Source organism: Myripristis murdjan, chromosome 7 (genome assembly GCF_902150065.1).
Source record: "Myripristis murdjan chromosome 7, fMyrMur1.1, whole genome shotgun sequence".
In the NCBI taxonomy this organism is placed as follows: domain Eukaryota; kingdom Metazoa; phylum Chordata; class Actinopteri; order Holocentriformes; family Holocentridae; genus Myripristis; species Myripristis murdjan.
In genome coordinates this window covers 12,762,481-12,780,249 of record NC_043986.1, presented here as the reverse complement: position 1 = coordinate 12,780,249, position 17,769 = coordinate 12,762,481, and the positions used below count along the sequence as shown (strand labels likewise).

The following is a 17,769-nucleotide window of genomic DNA, read 5'->3' as shown; positions in this document are numbered from 1 at the left end:
AATTCATATGTGGTAATACTGATAAAATTAAGTCACCCAAAACAATGAATTTTAAAAAATCATGTAATAAATCCATAAGTCAATTGGTCCTATTTAAATAAATTAATAATAAAAAAAAAAAAATAAAAAAAATAAAAAAAAACTCAGCCACAGTCAGTTAACACTGAACGTTTGCGAACAGCGACATCTAGTGGAACTTTCGTTTAAAACGCCAATAAGAAATCTCGCGTTATTTCAAAAGAACTTCCCGTGACGCCGCCATCCTTGTGGTTCTTTGCAGAAGGGCACGAAGAGGCCGAGACAAGGGTGCCCGGCGGAGCAACGACTTGGCACTTCATCCCGCAAACATGCTGTCCAGGCTCGTTTTTGTTACAGGTGGGCACTAAGTCAGTTTTTCAGACGCTAAAGAGACAAATCAGTTGCGGCGTAACGCGGCTGTCAGCCCGCAGGACAGAAGTTTAAAGTGAATGTGAAGCTGAAGGGTAAAGTGAAGGCCGCGCATTGAATGAGCGACATGCTAACGCTAGCTGCTGGTAGCTAATGCAGTGGCATGCTAGCTAGGTTTTTACCATGAAAGCTGTATGTGGAGGATAAAGTCGACAAACAGCTGCTTAGTCGGTGGTTATTTTGTAATTTTGCCAGTAATACAAGCAGACATCACCGCTACCTGGCTAAAGCCGTGAAGCATTAGCTAGCCTTAGCAAACCTAAGCTAGGTTAGCCGAAAGCTATCACTGCACGCCTGCAAATGTCACCTCTCTGACAGGTGGCTGTTCATCGGACATCGCACATGTCTTGACCCTTTATTAATTGCACAACGTAAATACAGCTCAAATGTGTTTTTAGTGGTGTGCTTAATTGCTCATTTGAAGCTTGCAGAAAATGTACCAATGAATGCTGTGCTAACGTTACCAGATCTGCCTGTGGTTTTGTTGACATTGCCATTCAAAGTGTCATCTTTATCTTTATCTTTATCCTTATCTTTATCTCTTAACATTGCTGTTCTCTTTATTTTCAGCCAGTGGTCTGAAAAGCAGTGGCCCCCTCGGAGCAGGGTATGTCTCACCGATTGCTGTTTATTTATGATACAATTATGAAATAAGTAAAGCCAGTATCATTATTTTTATCAGGCTTGTATCTTTTAAAGCAATAACATGTCCATTGTTTGTGGTGTGTGCAGCCTGGTCCACGCATCCCGTTCCCTCCACACATCGTCCCAGAGTCTGGCCCCAGTTCCCCCTCTGCCAGAGAAGGGAGGCAAAGTCCGTCATGGCATCTTCCCAGAGGAGCTGTTCCAGCTCTTGTACCCCAAAACTGGGGTCACCGGTCAGTAGACGTGAATATCAGTTATTTTGACAACTTATAATTGTTGTTTTTAAACTTCTGCGAAAGCCTGAATTAACATAATTTCATGCACAACAAATAAAACATTTGTATCTTATTAAACAGAATTATCCACCCAACCATATAACTATTCACAAAGTTATTTTCTCTCATCTCAAAAACAAATGTTTGAACTGAGCAGAATTGGTAAGCGTACCTCACCCATGCCAAGCATTTCCTATCATTACATTTCAAGAGTCCTGTTTGTTATGACTTGTCTGTTTGCAGTCCTGATGTGCTTAATAATGGATTTTAGGAGGAAAAACTACAAGCATTTAACAATTTTCACAAGACTGAATCTCCAAAATGAGAGTTTTTTTTTCCAGATTCCACTATAACCCACAAGGTACAAGAAAGGAGACAGCGCCACTTGTGTGTTCCTGCTGTTTAGAATAACTTCTCACAAGATTTGTCATTCCTGTGTTTCCCCTCTTTCATCTTGCTCTTGACTTTCCAACTGTCTGTGGGGAAAAAATACACTACTGCATGATTTTATCACTTCATTATAACATTTTTGAAATGATTTGGGCTAAATCTCACTCTCGTCCCTGCCATCACTAGGACCCTACATGCTGGGCACTGGTCTTCTCGTCTACTTGCTCTCCAAGGAGATCTACGTTATCAACCATGAGACCTTCACTGCTGCCGCTATAGGCGCTGTCCTCATCTACGGTGTCAAGAAATTTGGCCCTAGTGTTGCCGCTTTTGCTGACAAACTGAATGAGGTAGGCCAGTAACTATGTAGATTAGATTTTTTTTTGTGCGATCCTGTATGTTATCCCTGTTTGGTGCAGCAGAGGGAGATTGTAGTTCCTGGGCTTAAACGGATGATCCTGTATCGGATACTGTGATCATTCCTAAGGATTTCAGTCAGAAAAGAGTAATAGTCCCCCTTCCTATGAATATCCTTTGCACACACTCCTGTAGTCCCTCTCTTACCATGTATGTTTCTGTGTGTGTCTTTGTAGGAGAAAGTGGCTAAGGCTCAGGAGGTGAAGGACGTCGCCATGACCAACCTGACTCAGGCCATCGAGAATGAGAAGAAGGAACAGTGGAGAGTAGAGGGAAGAGGGATGCTCTTCGATGCCAAGAGGGTAAGCAGCTGTGAGCCTTGCATCTGTGTTTTCACCTGAGAATCCGTTGTTTTCCAATAATGCACTGCTTCACATTTATATAATAACATAACACCTGGCAGCTGTGATACGATTTTACTTAAAGACACTGAACACCTCCATCAGAGGAGTTTGGAGTTAAAAGGTCATTAATTACTTAATCTGTGACTTTTATCGGCCGCTTTAAGGGCAGCCAGCAGGAAATGTAACGTTGATAGAAGTAACGTCTTTAAACATGAATCTTGGGCATGGAAATACCCTCCGTGATGATCTGACCACCATATTTAAAAATCCCAGTTGAAATTACCAACTGTAGTTTGACTTGATTCTGATGCTGTGGATTCATTTTAATCCCACCCAGTTTGACATCTGGTATTTCAATAACAGGCTAACTTACCAGTTATCTGGATCACAATAGCTATATATTTTACTGGCTGGGAGGAGCAGCTGGATTCTTGAGATTAGATTAGATTAGATTAGATTAGATGAGGTGGTTGGTGATATGGCAAAATTGAGTCATTGCAGCAGTGATGGTAGGATTCAGCAAAGATAATGACAATTCAAATTTAGGCCTTAGTACACCAATGGGATAGCTAAAAAAAGGTGGGAAAGAGTTCAGCAGCTGCAGCATTGGAGTTAAAATAGTATAGAGCCTCTTGAAATGAGATTAGCCATTTTTGCTGCACTGTGGCCCAAAAAGCACCCAGGCAAAATCAGATTACCTGGTAATACTGCCATCCAGAGAAGACTATAATGGTGCTTCCTTTTTTCTGTTTTGTCATAAAAGGTAAAAGTAAACAGAAATTTGCCACAGGCTCTGTTTAGATCATGATTTGAATATCCAGCTTGGCTTCCTCAAGTCCCCCGTAAAAGCCCATGTGGCTTCTGTTGTTCTTTGTCAAATCAAATTACAAGTAGCAGAATTAGTGTGAGTTTTCTATGAATTATATCTTCAAAAAGTTCTGTGAAGATGCAAAAAACAGGAAGGTGGTCAATTATATCATTAAGAATCAGTCCACGTACTACTCTGCTCCCAGTTTAATTTGTAAAAATGGCGTCTATTAATGCAACACTGTCACTTGTTGTTCTTCTTGGTGTCAAGTCAGGATCCTGGTTTTCTGTATACACAGTTTAAGATTACATTCTATACATTAATTTCTACAGTAACACATTCTGCCATATTGTCTGTAGTTGTTGATAATGCTTTCTATTTATTGCTCCTGTAAAGGCTTTTAAGTCACTGAAAAAAATGCTAAACTGAGACTCGATGTGAATATGAAGAGACTTAGATCAAGTCCTCTGTCCCTCTCAGAACAACGTGGCCATGCTGCTGGAGACCAACTACAGGGAGAGGCTACAGATGGTGACCAATGAGGTGAAGAAGCGCTTGGACTATCAGGTCGCCCTGCAGAACCTCCACCGGCAGATGGAGAAGGAGCACATGGTCAACTGGGTGGAGAAGAGCGTCGTCAGCAGCATCACCCCCCAGCAGGTCAGTCCACGGACCATTCATGATTGTCTCAGCTTGTTTTCCTCAATGATGTGATTTTTTTTTTTTTTACCTCCACATTGTTGCTTGGCAGAGTATTTAAATCCATTATTCCGAGTTGATTCCAAGGCTGTTATTTCACTAAATGTGTGGATTAGTGCCACTGCCATTCATCTATCCACTAGAGGGAGCCATTGAGCCAAAGACAACCCCTCTGTAAAATTTGACTCTTCAGTTTGGTATACTGCATTTTCCTCACATTCAGTTTGTCTATCTGAGATATGTTTTAGTATTTACTATAAAGTTTTAGTCCAAAAGGAGATATACCTTTTAAAAAAAAAAAAAAAAACTGAGGCAAAGTCTTACAAAATGATTTCTGTGCTAAAGGCTGTCATTTTTTGTAACTATTAAGATATTTCTGTCGCAGGAAAAGAGCAGGGTCGCTCAGTGAATCTATCTTGGATAAATAAAGGTTTAAAAAAAAATGTAAAAAATAGCTACATCCATAGTGAGAAAATCATTTCAAGATCAAGAGTTTTTTCTAAGTGGTGGTCTATGTGAATAGCATTTGATTATTATTATGACTATTATTATTCCTTTTTCTATGGATAGATCTCCACAGGTGTACTTCTTAGGGCTCATGTTTGTGTCTGTGTCACTTCTCAGGAGAAAGAGAGCATCGCCAAGTGCATCGCAGACCTGAAGGCTCTGGCCAAGACCACGCAGGCCAAGGCTGCAGTGTGAACTGTCGGGTCTTCAGAGAAGGCTACTCTAAACCCCAACTCACTGTCCTGACTCCAGACAGCCACTTTTCTTTACAGAATCAACTATTTCCTCTCAAAACATTGTCTCTGTCAATGTTATGGTGTGTATATACACGTCGGCTGATAATAAAGTAAATGGTTTGCTTATTCACTAACTGGCTGTTGTCTTGTGTTTTCTTTTTATTTTATCGCACAGGAGTATATTCCACAAACCAGGATTAGAAAGTTAGCCAGATAATTGTGGAATAGTCAGTGCTGTATCCTGATGATAGTGACTTGAATCTGTGCAACAAAGGTTGAATGGTAGATTTAGGATAACGCTACACTTGCTAATTCTGCTTCATGAAATACCCCTCAGTTTGACTAAAGCTGAAACAGTTGAGTGTTGTATATGTATCACTGTATAACCACATTAGATTATTGTGGGCTAGATAACTGCAAAAGAGCATTTTCTGCAGAGCACATAAGATCCCAAGACCTTTGATCATCTGGAGGTTGATATGGCTCAGCGCTTCTCACCCTTTGGACTCATAAGAACCCAGCTTTCCATCGTTCTCTAAACACCTGGGTGGAGGGAACGCACTGAGCCAAGCCCTCCTACTCCGTCACTCTGCTGCACTTTGATCCTGGCTCTTCCAAGCAGGAAGTAAAAAATATTACCTCTCAAGCTGTGAAAGGGATAGTCGGTTTCTGCCACGAATTTTTCTTGATTATAACCTCAAAGAATGGAGCAGTGAAACCAGGGCAAAGCAGACACTGACAGGTAATGAACAACCTGATGAATGAAGCATTTGATGGTAGATTATGATTGAATAACGTTAATAAATTCTGAATGATGGTGACCTTTTTCCCCTTGCGGAGAAATTCAATAAATTACTGCTGCACATGGTGGACAATTGTAGAATCAAAAGTCATCCATTAACTTTAATTTAATCTAAAAGGTATGTGGCAGTTTGAAGTTTAACCTTGACTGAAAAACTGAAGGCTTTGTGTGTTTCTTTCTCTGACATGTTGTCACCAGGTTGCCATGCTAGAAATTGTAGGATTTCCAGTGTGTGCTCAAACCTTTTTGAAGCACGATCCATTAGCCGATCGTACTTCATTTCATAAGATTCCAGCTCTGAGTTAGTATGTTAAGTTTCTATACACATATTAAGCACGGCTGTTTTTTTTTTCTTTTTTTAATTTAGACTTTGACAGTGAAATCTAAGTATTTTGCTGCAGTTTTGACAGTCTCCTTATGTGTTCTTTATTGTTCTTTAAATGTAGACTAATCACTTTGATTACTTGTATTTGCATTTAAATCTGATTTACAGCTGTCAAAATGAACAGCGTCCACTAAGACATTCTTACAACCTGGGGAAACCACTTCTTTTTAAGCATTATATTGATAATTCCACTTTGCACAGGTTTTGTGCCAGGTCAGTGTCACCATAGTAAAGTATATCTTTCTCTTAAGGTTTGTGTGGGATGTCTGCTTGGTGATTCCTCTCCATCCAATGATCCATTTGTCTCCTAGTCAACACTGATAGTGATCATTTTTTCCTCTACAGATCACAGACATTACAGCGTGAACATGTACGGAAACCCAGGACCGTTCACCTATTCCCCAGGGTTGGTATAAGTGTCCATGTCATTTTCAGTCTCGGTCAGCAACACTGATCTGGGCACAAATTATAAATCAACGCTATGCACTGATCTGCCACACCACAGCTTTCACAATACAAACATTGCACTGGTGATGATTTGAGGTAAATCTATCCAAACTGCTATGTTTTATCTTGTGCTTATATTGACAAGAAAGGTGCCCTAGTTGGCAAGAGCCCATGAGCAGACCTCACATATGGTGTACCAAATTTTTTATATTGCAGGGGCTTCTCACAGGACGACTTCCTCCAGCAGAGGCGTGGATTCCAACAAGATGATTTTAAGAGCTCGCCGCTGCAGAGAAGCAACACATTTAGACCCAATGGCAAATCCATATACAGTATGTTCACAGATTAAAAGCTAAAACCACAACCTTCTCATTCTGTGTTTTTTTTATTATTATTATTATTTTTATTATTTTTTGATGAGTCCAAAATGCATTTGTCACTTTTGTAACTGGTAAATGTTGTGTTGCCTCAGTGCAGAGAAAGGAGTACTCTGACACACTGAACAAACAAGCTGACAACTTCCACCACAGAGTGGAGGTAAGCGTAAACTGCCTCTTACACTGTGTGATCAACATAAAATGGACATGTGGATTACAGAAGCACAGCCTCTGGGTTTCTAAATGTTCCAGGACTTTTCACTTTGTGTCCGTAGCACCTGTTCACCTGTGAGCTGGACGGCCAGGAGGTGAGGAACCTGGACGATTGTGTGGCCAAGCTGAAGAGGCTGGATGCCAAAGGCCGTCTCTGGGCACAGGAGATGATCATGGAGGTTCAGGGAGGACATCTGCAGCTCAGTGACATCGAGACCAAGGTTAGTTTTGGCGCTCAGCTGAAAACAAGGATAAGCATAAGCTACGCCCAGCAGTCAGAGAGTCAAGAGAGCCTAGAATCAAGATCATTACAACCTTTCATTTCATTTTCATTTTTTTATTATACAGGAGAGGAATTAAAAGCAACAAAACTGGCCTGATTCAGTAAAAACTGTTTTATAGCAGAAACAAAACAACAAACAAAGCACAACACGACACAGACAGTTGAGGAGAGGACACAGTGTGTAAGATGTTTTATGTGAGCTGACTCCAGTGGCTGCAGGTGTGTCCTTCCATCAGATAATGTTTATAGGCCTGTTTGAATTGTGTAATAGAGGTTATTGATCTTATGAAGCATGGGATAGCATTGCAGATCTTAGTGTATGTGTGAAAAAAATTATCTCTGACCATAGTTGTTTATGTAAGCCAGTGCTGGGATAAGTGCATGTGAAACTGATCTTGTTCCTGTCTTGTTGGCAAGGCAGTGAGTGGGGAGTAAGAGGGGAGTTATTATTTTGGATCTGAAAGTAGAATTACTGTTGGTTCATTGATTTCCTTTGCAGTGGGGGATATTGTTGGAAAAAATGGCTGCATGTTTCTGAGACAGTGTTGGTGAGCTGTGGTCTGATCATGTTATGAACATACAATATCTGGTTGAGCTTCTTTTTTATTTTTTTAAATTATGAATATGTTTTTTATAGGTGAGGTGTGAACCGAGAAATACTTGAAGATGTTTGTAGGTTTCTGTGACAGCTAGTGTTTGATTTGCAAAATTGAATGGGGTCAGACATGGATTTGGATTTGAAGATAAAAAATTAACCATGACTTTACTGTAACGTTACTATGAGCAAACAACACATTTCACCTGCTGCATAAAGACCTTTAAAACCTATCAGATGCAGTGTAAACACAGCAATTCAAAAATACAATGACTTCAAACGTACTATGATTGACAACATGCCTGACCTCATTCCATAACTCTGAATAACCAATAATTTTCATAAATCCATTTTCAGATACAATGAAGGCATGAGGTTAATCTTTAAAAATATTGAGCACCAAGTTGTGCACACATTCTGAATTTATTTAACCTTTCAGTGTGTTGCATTGTGTAAAATTACACCAGAATTTGAATATTCACAGGAATCAAACTTCAGATGAGTAGCCTTTAAAGAGATTTAAAGAGATTCAAGAGATTCAATAGATTTATTGCCATGTCAACAAGTTGATAGGAATTTGTCCTGGTAGACTCTCTGACATAAATATCATAACAAGGACAGAACAGCAGCACATCACGTACAAAAAGATGAGCATAAACACAAACAAACAGTAAACAATAAGCAATATGCAATACCCAGCGGCACTGGAAGTGCATGCAGTTTTGTTAAAGTGCTACTTACAATGTAACCTGTATATACATAACCAATAAAGTCAGTGCAAGTTCAGTTGTCTAATAGCTAAAGGGTATGTACTATCTCTGAAGCGGGATGTTGAGCACCTAATGCTTCTATCTCTCCTGCCTGATGGGAGGAGATTGAAGAGGGAGTGTGCTGGGTGAGAGTGGTCAGCTATGATTTTTTTAGCCCTCCTAATTATTCTTGTGGAAAACAGCGATGAAAGTGAAGGGAGGCTAAAAAGATTGCTCATTTACATTTAAAACTTACACATAAGATTCTTCATCAACAATGGAAAACTGTGTGTCTTGTTGTATGTGCTGTCATGAACCGTGGTTGTAACCAACTTCCTGTCCACCGTGGCTCTACAGGCTGACCTGGAGTCTCTGCCGTTGAGTTGCATTCTGGAAACCAAAGCTGTGCTGGACAGCTGCGCGTACAACTCTCTGCTGACGATCACTGTGCAGGATCGCAAAAAACGCCTCCCTCAGGTCTTCATGTTCCAGTGCGAGGAGCTCGGGGTGAGTCACTGGAAGCAGCACTGACCTCCTGACCTGCAGAACTTCTCTAAAAAAACTCCAGAGAGACATAATGTGCTTAGTCATCCCTTTTTCTGAAACCAGGCTGATCCTCTGAAACCATTGTCGGTATTTCATAACCTCATGGATGTTTTGCTGGTTTTAGTTGGTGTTACATGGGATTTTGACCCAAAACAACCTTGTTTCACCAGGCAGAGCATGTCAAGAGTGATCTAGACCACATAGTCCAGAACAGAGGAGCTGATGAAGAGCCCCGCAGAGGCCAATCTCACATCAGGTACAATGTCACAACACATGAATCATGATACCAGACCTGTGGGAGCTGATATCAGTAATAACTTTGAAAGTATAAACATTAACATTAAAAATTCATTTGTGCCCAACTCAGTCAGCATCCTACAGCAGCGGTGGTCATGATAAGCATAAATTGTAGGTAGAAGTGTGAAATACTATAGAGATGTGCAATAAGTGGAATGTGAAGGATGTGTGTTAGGATGTGTGCAACATGCAGCCCAACAAAATAATCATTAGACAAACTACATGAAATGCTTATTCTGATTTACAGTCCAACACTGAGTTACCGGGTGAGGGATCAAAACATATACAAGACAAAATTGTGGTAATACATGACATGAATGAGATGCTGTATGTCTGTATTGTTATCAGGAATGATCTTGAAAACATCATCGGGCTGAAACGTCTGGGAAGTTTCCAGCAGCCTTGGCCTCGTCCTGTGCAGCGAGAACTGACTCCCCCTCCACCAGATCCTCAGCCGCCACAGTGGAACATGAGAGAGTCAGGTATGAGAAAACAGAAAGTATCAAAAAAAAAAAAAAAAAAAAAAAAATACAGTGTAGTTGATGAATTTCACCATAATCTCTCAGTGGGAGAGAAACTCTGCAGAAGTAACTGGTACATTTTTTGAAATGATTATAATCTCTAAAAGCTGTTTACGGCTGGTTTTCTCCACTGGCAACATCAACCTCAGTCTGTGAGCCGATGAATGAACTCCCTTTGGTGCACAGCTTGTGCAGTCATCACTTTCCTGAGGTTAAAACTAACACCAAACAATTTTTTTTCGGTGCCAATTAGAGAACATGCCTCCTCCACGGGGCTACACTCCACCAGAAGAAACATATCAACATACTGAATTTAACGGACCGCGGAACAGCCAAGAAGTTTCTCCACCACCTGAATATGCAGAGATTCAGAGGAACACGGTCAGGACTTTCACTAACACCATTTACATGTAGGATAGGCAGTGGATTGTATTAGCAATAAAGGATCATAGGTGATATCTGATTGCTTGTTATCACAGATTACTTTAGTTCCTGTTTAGATAGAATTCCTACATACTGCTCTGAATGCTTTCACTTGTGTTTCATCATTTTCATGCAGCCCTGTGCTTATATTCCTTCTCACAGGACATTTTAAACCATATTTTGACTGATATGGAGATCTTCATGGACAAAGTGTCTGCTGCAGCGAATGCAGCCGCACCCAAAGAGGAGAAAAACAAGAAGAAGAAGAAGAAGAAGAAAAGCCAACAGAAAAATGGTAATATATCTTAAGCAAGTACCTACTTTTATATTAAACCCACAAATGGACTGAAAAACTTCTAGCATATATGTATGAGTCTGTCTTTGTTGTTATAGTAAACAGTTGACTTTTTTTTTTCTTATCACAGCAGCACCACTTATCAATCTGCCACCTTGGGAAGAATATGTTTCCTGTCTTCAGAAAATCAAATACGGGTTCAATCTGCTGGTATGTACTGTACTCCTCCAGTTTTGAAAATTAAATGTTCTGCCTGCATTGCAAGTTTACCAAAAGTGAACTGCAGTGGTTTTTGCTGGTTTCATTTTAGTGGTTTTGGGAGATCTTAGTATGTTGACTGGAATGTGAGATAGTGTTCGCAGCAGAGTGCAGTGAAGTGTGACAGAAAACCTCTGTGCTTGCTTTTTTTCTGTTACAGGGCCAACTAGATGGAGCACTGGAAAACCCCAGCGCTCCAGACTTTGTCCACATCTTCTTCTCTAGTTTAGGCATGGTGAGTGTCTTTGAGTGTCATTTCCAGAAAATCTCTGTTGTGCTGAATCCGGGTCAAGTCTTCAGCCACTCCCAGTCATTAACAGATCCCTATGTTAAAAGTGTCCATACCTATCTTAAATACTTTATTTCACAGACTCAAACAACAGAAAAAAAATCCATTTTCCATTCCATTATTACTACTATACATACTAATAATATATAATATACACTATTACTTTGATCTTTAAACTCTTATAGTTTTTACAATTACGGTGACGCAATGACAATTACAGTGACAATGCATTACTGTATATTATACCATGCCATTATGAGAGGTAGTATCATGAAGGGGAGATACGTTCCCTCCCTGTGGCTGCAACAAGGACTGCAACCCATCATGGCCTCCAGTAATAAAAAACTACAAAACCCATAGTGAGCAGGGCAGTGAGAACAATGGCTGCTGCCCCGCTGAACCAAATAAGCTGAATGCACTTGTGAGGAGGGAGTGTGAAGGGAAACAGTGTGAGAGAAGGAGGAGAAAAAAGAGAAGTCGAGTCTTTGTTATGTTACAGTAAAACAGAGAACTGGAGGTTTTGATTTAAATACCTGCTTGGTTTGTTTTTTTTCCCTGTCTGCAAGAGTTAAGTTGATTTGTCATGACAGAGATGTGAATACAATGAATTTAAGCTGAAAAAGAACATCTTGCTGTATTTATTTCCTCTAAAGCTCCAAGAGGAAAGCTCCCGGCCTCTCAAGACATCACAAAACATTGTATTTAAATTCCATAATTATTCACAATTCACTGTTTTATGATGTCCCTTCTTTTTTTTAATCTGCTTCATATCTCTTCTGTTATCATGCCAACCATAGCTATTCTTTTATCATGTTTACATTCAGGTGTGCACAGCACCTGTGGGTGGGCAGGTGTGTCACATATGGTGACACACCCACCTTTATAGTTATTTATCTTTTTTAAATAGTTTTGTTATGTTGCATTGTTTTTTCTAGCACTTTGGTCTGTGAGGAATGAGTTTTGGTTCAGCTGTATACTTTGCATGTGGATGAATGGCAACAAAGTTGACTTGACTTGACTTGATTTTAATTGCTCCATTGTCCTCCACAGATGGTGCCTCTGTACCCGGCAGACTTGCCCCCCTCGGTGCTCGCCCCCCTGCTGACAGAGCCGGCCGTGCTGCTGCTCAGTAACGTCATCAATCCGCAGGAGGACCAGCTCTGGAGGTCCCTGGGAGACAGCTGGAACATCCCCAGGTAGGGAGGCCTCAGTGACTCAGTGATGTGTCACTTTACACCGCTTGTTACTCCCTGTGCTGGGAGGTGCCCGCTTGATAACCCCGGTGACACACCCGTACTCGAGGCTGTGGCTGGTGATTTGTGCTCCCTCGGAGATGATCCTATAGATTTATGACACTGCAGCCTGATGTCATCCGTAGTTACTGTTTGTCTGCTGGGACAAAGTTCTTTTGACATTTGAGTTGGATTTCTGTAGGAATGTTCACTTTGGATTATAGCAAAATGAATTGCTACGTCAAGTCTTTTATGTTGGTAAAAGGTCAAAGTTAATGCCATCATGTTATATGGAAAAGATGGCAGATAGGAACTTGGCACAGCTCTACTCATTTCCTGAGTTCTAACATCACCAACAAGTAAATGAGCAATTTTTATTACACGTTTTACTCAATTAACACGTTGTTTTTACAGTTCTTAAAAAGTGATGCCGGTGCAAAACTTTCTGCAGGTTTTTTGTGCAGTAAAATATGGACTCAAATGTAGCATGGTTTTTGTTTTCTGTGGAAGAGCTCATCAGTAGCAGCCAAGACCAACAAAACACTTAAATCTTGGCGGCACCATGGCACCATGAGTATTTGAACTTTAAGGCAAGGCAAAAGCAAATTTATTTGTATAGCACATTTCATGCACAATGCAATTCAAAGTGCTTTACATAAGAGTGGAAGAAGCATTAAAACAGAAATTAAAAACACAAAATGTAAAAACAACACAACACATTAAAACAATATGTAAAAATAATGCAAACAAATGGAATAGATAAAACAAGAGAATAAAAGTTGCAGTGCAGTATAAGATATTGATCCAAGCCTTAAATGTGATTTAATAAAAGGCAGTAGCGAATAGAAAAGTCTTCAGTCTTGATTTAAAAGAGCTGAGAGTTGGAGCAGATCTGCAGTTTTTTAAGTCATGTTGAACCCTTAAACTGTATTACATCACTGCAGTTTGACGCAGGCCCTTTTAACTTTTTATTTGACTGATATCTTCCCGCTGTCCTGCCTGGCCAAAGGTCTAGATGGCCGGATGACAATATCCCGCCTTACATCCCAGACTTCTATGATGGCTGGCAGCTGCCTCCCATACCCGCCCGGCCCCGTCACCAGAACGGTCCAATCAGCAGGAGCAACAGCCAGCACTTCCCACCTGGTGGTCCACATGGACAAATGAATGAAAACCAGAACTACTCACCCAGAGAGATGCAGTGGCAGCCTGAAGAGGTACAACCACAGTGACACAACTACAGTGGAGCACCTTTAACTGGGATTTTAATCAGCAAAAGTAATAGTGTTGATGAATCAACCAGTGACTCTCATTTAGTTACCCAGCAGCCTTTGCTGTAGCATTTGCTTTTCATTTTTGTGACTGTACATGCAGAGTTACAGCAATAACAGCAGAGTGTTTTTTATGGGGATGGGAATATTGATGTTAATTGCTTATTTAGATTTTGTATAACGTTGATGTGTATGCTGATGACGCAGCCCCTTTTTTTCAACACATCAACTGTTAATAACTACATGAATAACTTTTAAAGGAAAATTCTCATGCAAGTGATTATTGGATGTACATGCCAACATGAAACTAAAAGGTTCTTTCCATGTAGAGAGAGACCTATCAGTTGATTTCTATCAAGTCACATAAGTTGCAGGGATTCAAAGCTACATCCACTGCAAAGCATTACTGTAGAAAATGCAACCCCTTACAGCACTATTTATTAATTAATTAATTTTGGGAACTCTGAAATCTTGGGGTGTGACCAAAATGCACTCAAGAATAACACTAAAGAAGAAAATTCACGTTTTTAACTGGGTTTACTATCCCCTTGTTATAGCCAGCATTCTACCTGAGAAGTAGTTTGTGTCTCTTATTTTCAAATACTACGTTTGCACTGCTTTTCATTATTCTGCTGTAGATTATAGCCTCATAAAGCAAATCATATAAACATTCAGTTTCATATATTAACTCTGATGCCTTTTACAGCCTGTGGTCAACGGAGCATGGGCTTCCCCACCACCAACACGGTATGCAAATATGGATTTATGTATATCTGTAGCAACCTTTTTTTTTTTTTTAGCACTCTACATATGGTGTGCTTTTTTCCAATATAATTTTCAATCAACATGTGCCTGCATGTTTTCACTTCAGCCCCAGTGAGTCGAAGGTGTACATGCGCGTCATTTACGACTTCATGGCCCGGAACAGCCAGGAGCTGAGCATTATGAAAGGGGATGTGGTGCAGGTAAGAAAACAAACACACCACAATACAAACAAAGTATGAATCCCTTATAAAATTGTATCATCATCCTGACCAAAAAACATCCTGATAAACAGCCATTATCTCAGTTTTGATACAAGACTTTGCTTAGGTTTCTAGTGGTGATGAAATAAAATCACAGTCAAATTAATTAATTGCATTTACAGTGTAAAAACACATTTGCCTGGTGCAATCAAAGCATGTTTGAAGCAGTTTCTGTGCCTGAGTCTTTGTAAACGGCGATGCAGTTCACTGGAAGGAGGAATGTCTGGAGCTGGTCATACTTGGAAACCTATTATAGTAAAATGAACCAACACAAGCCACAAACCACAGTATGCACAATCATACATTCATATGAAGCTATTTCTTCACACACTCTTAAAGTGATTGATTTTTACACACATAGTGGTACCTGTTGGTCTATATGAATGCAGTAGATCACAAGAACAAGAGCTTCAGTGGGAGTGTGCTGCTTTGAAATGATTGAATGTAGACAGAGACTGGAAAACACAAAACTGAAAAACTGGTTTCACTTTCAGCACTCTTTTCTGTCCCCCAGTGCCCAAAATCTTGGAACTATTTTACAACAGGAAATAGTTGTGTAAAAATCTGAACATCACTTTAACTCAGAGATATCAAAGATGCGGCCTCAGGGCCAAATACGGTTTGTGAGTGTGTCTCATCCCGCCAATGTGTTTTGGAGGGAAAGGGGAAAAAAAAAACAAACAAACGCTCTGTTAGTTTTGCAAACATGCTGTCAAAAAAGCGAAAGGTTGACATGGATTGCAAATCTTTCAAGAAAGATGGAAAGAGCAGTTATTTTCCTCTAGGAGGTAAATGACAAACCTTTATGTTGTATATTTGTTGCCTTCTCACTTCTGCTTTATGTAATTCTACATTGTGTTATTCTCATGATCCAACATGGTCATTGATTGGTTGGCTGCAAACTGATTGATTTAAAACAGTAAATCAGAAAATAGACTAAAACATCCAGGTGTCGACTCGGGTCATATCAGTGTGAGCAAAAATTAATCGGGCCCCTGTGAGGTCTCATTTGAGTCAGTGTGAGTCTGACACCCCTGCTTTAGCTGATATGGCAACCAAGAAAAAGGAAAAGGAAAAGAATGCAGACAGGTCTGTCATGCTCAGCTAAAGGTGAGATCACAAATTACATTTTGCACTGTTGTATTTGATTTATTTAGGTTCACACTCCTAAAATAACAAGTGAACCAGGGCTTGTAAATCACAGCGAGCATCTTATCACTCTATTGATTTTTTTTTTTTTTTTTTTTTTTTTACATTTTATTACTGTGGTTACAGCCACAGCAACCACAGTCATTCCTGTCAGTATTTTTACCTCAGTGTATAGCGAAACTGATTTAAACAGAGAATCACACTAATACTCACCTGCTTAAGATGTTTGTCATTTTGGTGTTTGTGTATTCTCACAGGTGTTAAAAAAAAACAAGCAGTGGTGGCTCATTCGCAACAACCGTGAGGAGGAAGGTCACGTCCCTCAAAATGTTCTGGAGCCCATGGACAGAGCCGAGTCCGTGGGAGATCCCCAAGTGAGTTAAGTGTAGTAAGAAGGGATATACCGACAGATAACAGATTGACACACAGTTGGTATCAGCCGATATTAGATTTCAAAAGTGATGTCAGAATTGGTCCAGTATTTTTACTACTGATGTTAGGCTGGTGGTGGAATTGGCACTTTTTTTACCTTTCTTTCCTTGTAATGTCATATATTACAATGTCACATTAGCAACAGTGATAAAACAAAAGTGTTTGGTTTAAAAAAGTTATCTTAAGATCAAACTGTCTGTTGCATGTTGCCATGGGCTGTTATGGGTGCGAAGATATTAGATACCAATATCAGCCTACAAAAAAAAAAAAAAAAAAAAAAAGTTGCATCCCAGGTAGTGAGCTGCTTCTGTGGATTTCTCATGATGTCTTTCCTCACTCCACCTCATGGCAGGAGACACAAAACGCACCACCTCTCAGTATGATGTCCACACCTGCAGATGTGAAAGCCTGGCTGGAGTACAAAGGTTTCTCAAAAATGTAAGGCAAATAATCCTGGGGTTAGAGGACTGGGGACTACGAGGAGTGTTCATCCTGTACACACAGCTTGTGACGCGGTGTGTGTAACGGTGCTGGGTGTGTTTCGGTTGGTACAGAACGGTGCGCAGCCTGGGCGTGCTCAACGGCAAGCTGCTGCTTGGGATGACCAGGGACGAGATGAGGACTGTGTGTCCAGAGGAAGGAAGCAAGGTCTTCTTCCAGCTTCAGGCCATCAAATCAGCCATCGCAGTGAGTAATGCACCATAATTGAACAAATGTGATGCACACAAACACACACACACATTAGTAATACTAATGTTCCCGTCTTGCTCCCTGCAGCTCGCCAGTGAATCAGCATACGGCCCTTACAACAACCGCTACTGACGACCTAACGCAGGATATTCCTCAGCTCATTTTTGATTTTTCGTCTTGTTAAACAATGTTATAATGAAGCCAAATATGGGAAACTTGGTGGCTAATTCACCCTTTTTTCTGTCATTATATTATAAGGATTACTTAATTCAGCATTATGGAAATTACCAACAAATACTGTTATCTTGAGTGTCATAAGCGATGTGGCTATAGTTGCAGCTATAATTTTGAGTTAATCAATTCATATGTAACTTTGAGATTGTGCAATATCTATTTAAGCTCACTTGTTCTGATAAAACACAATCTATGCATGTAAATGTTTAATGCAACAAGATTTTCTGCTTTTAATTGTGCCTGTCCATGTTTTGTGCAATGCTTAGACTAACAGGAGATACGTATGAAATAAAAGTAAATCCTTTTGACACATTATTTATTCAAAACCTCAATTTTGTTTTTAACTTACTGTCTAACCTGTTTCACTGTGGTGTTGTCTCTATGAGCTCCTTTCATTTATTTTTCCCCTCTGCTTCTCCTGTGTTTAAGTCCTGGAGGGAGTGATATTGTGAAGAGATTATTTCCAACATTGCAAAACTGCAATAAAC

At 40.1% G+C, this 17,769-nt stretch overlaps 2 protein-coding genes across 2 annotated transcripts; both read left to right on the top strand.

The window, feature by feature from the left end:
* Positions 1-232: 232 nt before the first annotated feature.
* Positions 233-4,902, top strand: atp5pb (ATP synthase peripheral stalk-membrane subunit b). Its single transcript, XM_030056455.1, has 7 exons — positions 233-375; positions 1,018-1,054; positions 1,180-1,325; positions 1,944-2,107; positions 2,351-2,476; positions 3,807-3,986; positions 4,650-4,902. The coding sequence occupies exons 1-7, from the start codon at positions 348-350 to the stop codon at positions 4,725-4,727; spliced, it is 759 nt and encodes a 252-aa protein (XP_029912315.1). The 5' UTR covers positions 233-347; the 3' UTR covers positions 4,728-4,902.
* Positions 4,903-6,323: 1,421 nt separating this feature from the next.
* Positions 6,324-17,581, top strand: eps8l3b (EPS8 signaling adaptor L3b). Its single transcript, XM_030056496.1, has 19 exons — positions 6,324-6,361; positions 6,619-6,734; positions 6,875-6,939; positions 7,055-7,213; positions 8,977-9,126; positions 9,336-9,421; positions 9,811-9,944; positions 10,237-10,364; positions 10,569-10,701; positions 10,832-10,911; positions 11,120-11,194; positions 12,299-12,444; positions 13,490-13,697; positions 14,458-14,498; positions 14,623-14,716; positions 16,183-16,299; positions 16,710-16,795; positions 16,912-17,044; positions 17,135-17,581. Exons 1-19 carry the CDS (start codon positions 6,324-6,326, stop codon positions 17,177-17,179), a joined length of 2,034 nt encoding a protein of 677 aa, XP_029912356.1. The 3' UTR covers positions 17,180-17,581.
* Positions 17,582-17,769: the final 188 nt, after the last annotated feature.